Genomic DNA, 1,945 nt, shown 5'->3' with positions numbered 1-1,945 from the left:
GAATTTTTCAGGGTGTCTAACTGCAAAACTACCAAGGAGATGTGGGACCCATTGCAACAAACGCATGAAGGAACAACAGATTTAAAAAGGGTCTGAATCAACACGCTAATGCATGAGTATGAGTTGTTCAACATGAAGAAAGATGAATTCGTTATTGATATGCAGACAATATTTACTCACATAGTCAATAATCTAGATGCTCTTGGTAAGGTGATTGACAATGAGCAGCAAATTAGCATGGTGATGAGGTGCTTGACCAGAGAGTGGCAGCGAAAGATCAGTGCCATAGCAGAATCAAAAGACCTTGGTAGCATGTCAATTGCTACACTATTTGGAAAATTAAGAGAGCGTGAGATAGAACTGCATAGACTGAGTGAGGCTGAACAGACTGACAGAAAAAGAAAAGGGTTGTCTCTTAAAGTCCAAGCACATCAAACAAAGTCCGAACAAGAGATCTGCACTGACGATTCAAATAGTGAGACTGATGAAGATTTAGAAATTGGATTACTTGTCAGAAAATTCAAAAAGTTTGTGAAAAAGAAAGATAGCAAGTCAAGAAAACCCTTATGTTCAAAGACACATGACAACAAGATAACCTGCTTTGAGTGTGGGAAGACAGGACATATAAAATCTGAGTGGCCTGGAACGATAATGATGAAGAGTCATCTGCATCTTCAGAAGATGAAGAAGCTAATCTTTGTCTAATGGCCAATACAGATTCAGATTCTGATAGTGAGGTAAGTTCTAAATCCAATCCTTTTTATGATGAATTACATGACGCATTTAAAGAACTACATGATGAATATGTGAATGTAATCAAACAGTTAATTAGCACTAAGAAACTGTTAGAAGTAAAGTGCATGCTTTATGAAGAGATTAAGTTGAAACATGAGTCTCTTAAAGACACAAATGAAAATCTGAAAAAGGAAACTTATGCACTGAAATATGATTTAGAAAAGTTCAATAGTGGTAAAAACAATCTAGATATAGACAAAACATGAATGTTAAAAAGAATCAGAAGTTTGTTAGATCTAAGCATATGCATGATATCTTCACTAAACCAAATCAGAATTCATCCTCCGCTGTTTTATGTCACTTTTGCTGTAAAAAGGGTCATATGGTTTTTAATTGTAAACTGAAAAAACTGGCCAACAAAGGATGGAAACAGATTTGGAAAGTAAAGACACCAGTGTTTGAAACTAACCCTCTAGGACCCAATCTGAATTGGGTACCTAAAACCAAAATTTAAATTACATTTTGCAGATATGCTTGACATCCAAGACTCATTCATGGTACCTAGACAGTGGATGTTCCAAGCATATGACTGGAGACAAGTCAAAGTTCTTGTCTCTGAACTTAAAGATGGTGGATTTGTTAAATATGGTGACAATAACAAAGGTAAGATACTCGGTATTGGAGACATAGGGAACGAACTGACTACGGTGATTAAAGAGGTTCTTTATGTAAAGGATTTAAAGCACAATTTGATTAGTATAAGTCAACTCTGTGATAAGGGATTCCAGGTATGCGTTACATCTCAGTCTTGTATAATTGAGCACAAGGAGAATAAAGACATAAGGTTAGTAGGTGACAGAATCAATAACATATACATGCTTGATTTTAATGCTTTGCCTGCTAGTACTCCTTGCTGCTTATTATTCAATTCTGATGAAAACTGGTTATGGCATAAGAAAGTGGCTCATATACATATGGACCATCTGAACAAACTAGTTAGTAAACAGTTAGTTCTAGGACTCCCAAATAGAAAGTTCACTAAGGATAAGTTGTGTGATTCCTATGAGAAGAGTAAGCTAGTTAAGTCATCCTTTCCCCCAATAGATTTAGTTCAAACTAATAAGGTTTTACAATTGATACATATGGACCTGTTTGGTCCATCTCAAGTTAGAAGCTTTGAGGAAACTTGTATGGTTATGTGTTAGTAGAT

General features: G+C 35.6%; 1 protein-coding gene across 1 annotated transcript; it reads left to right on the top strand.

The window, feature by feature from the left end:
* The first annotated feature begins 108 nt into the window (after positions 1–108).
* LOC140920354 (uncharacterized) lies at positions 109–1,940 on the top strand. Its single transcript, XM_073368615.1, has 4 exons — positions 109–547; positions 679–737; positions 825–969; positions 1,399–1,940. Exons 1-4 carry the CDS (start codon positions 109–111, stop codon positions 1,938–1,940), a joined length of 1,185 nt encoding a protein of 394 aa, XP_073224716.1.
* The last annotated feature ends 5 nt before the right edge of the window (positions 1,941–1,945 follow it).

This window comes from Cicer arietinum, chromosome 5 (assembly GCF_000331145.2).
Source record: "Cicer arietinum cultivar CDC Frontier isolate Library 1 chromosome 5, Cicar.CDCFrontier_v2.0, whole genome shotgun sequence".
NCBI classification, from domain to species: domain Eukaryota; kingdom Viridiplantae; phylum Streptophyta; class Magnoliopsida; order Fabales; family Fabaceae; genus Cicer; species Cicer arietinum.
Note: the sequence above shows the minus strand (reverse complement) of the source record. Positions and strands in the feature narration are given on the sequence as shown.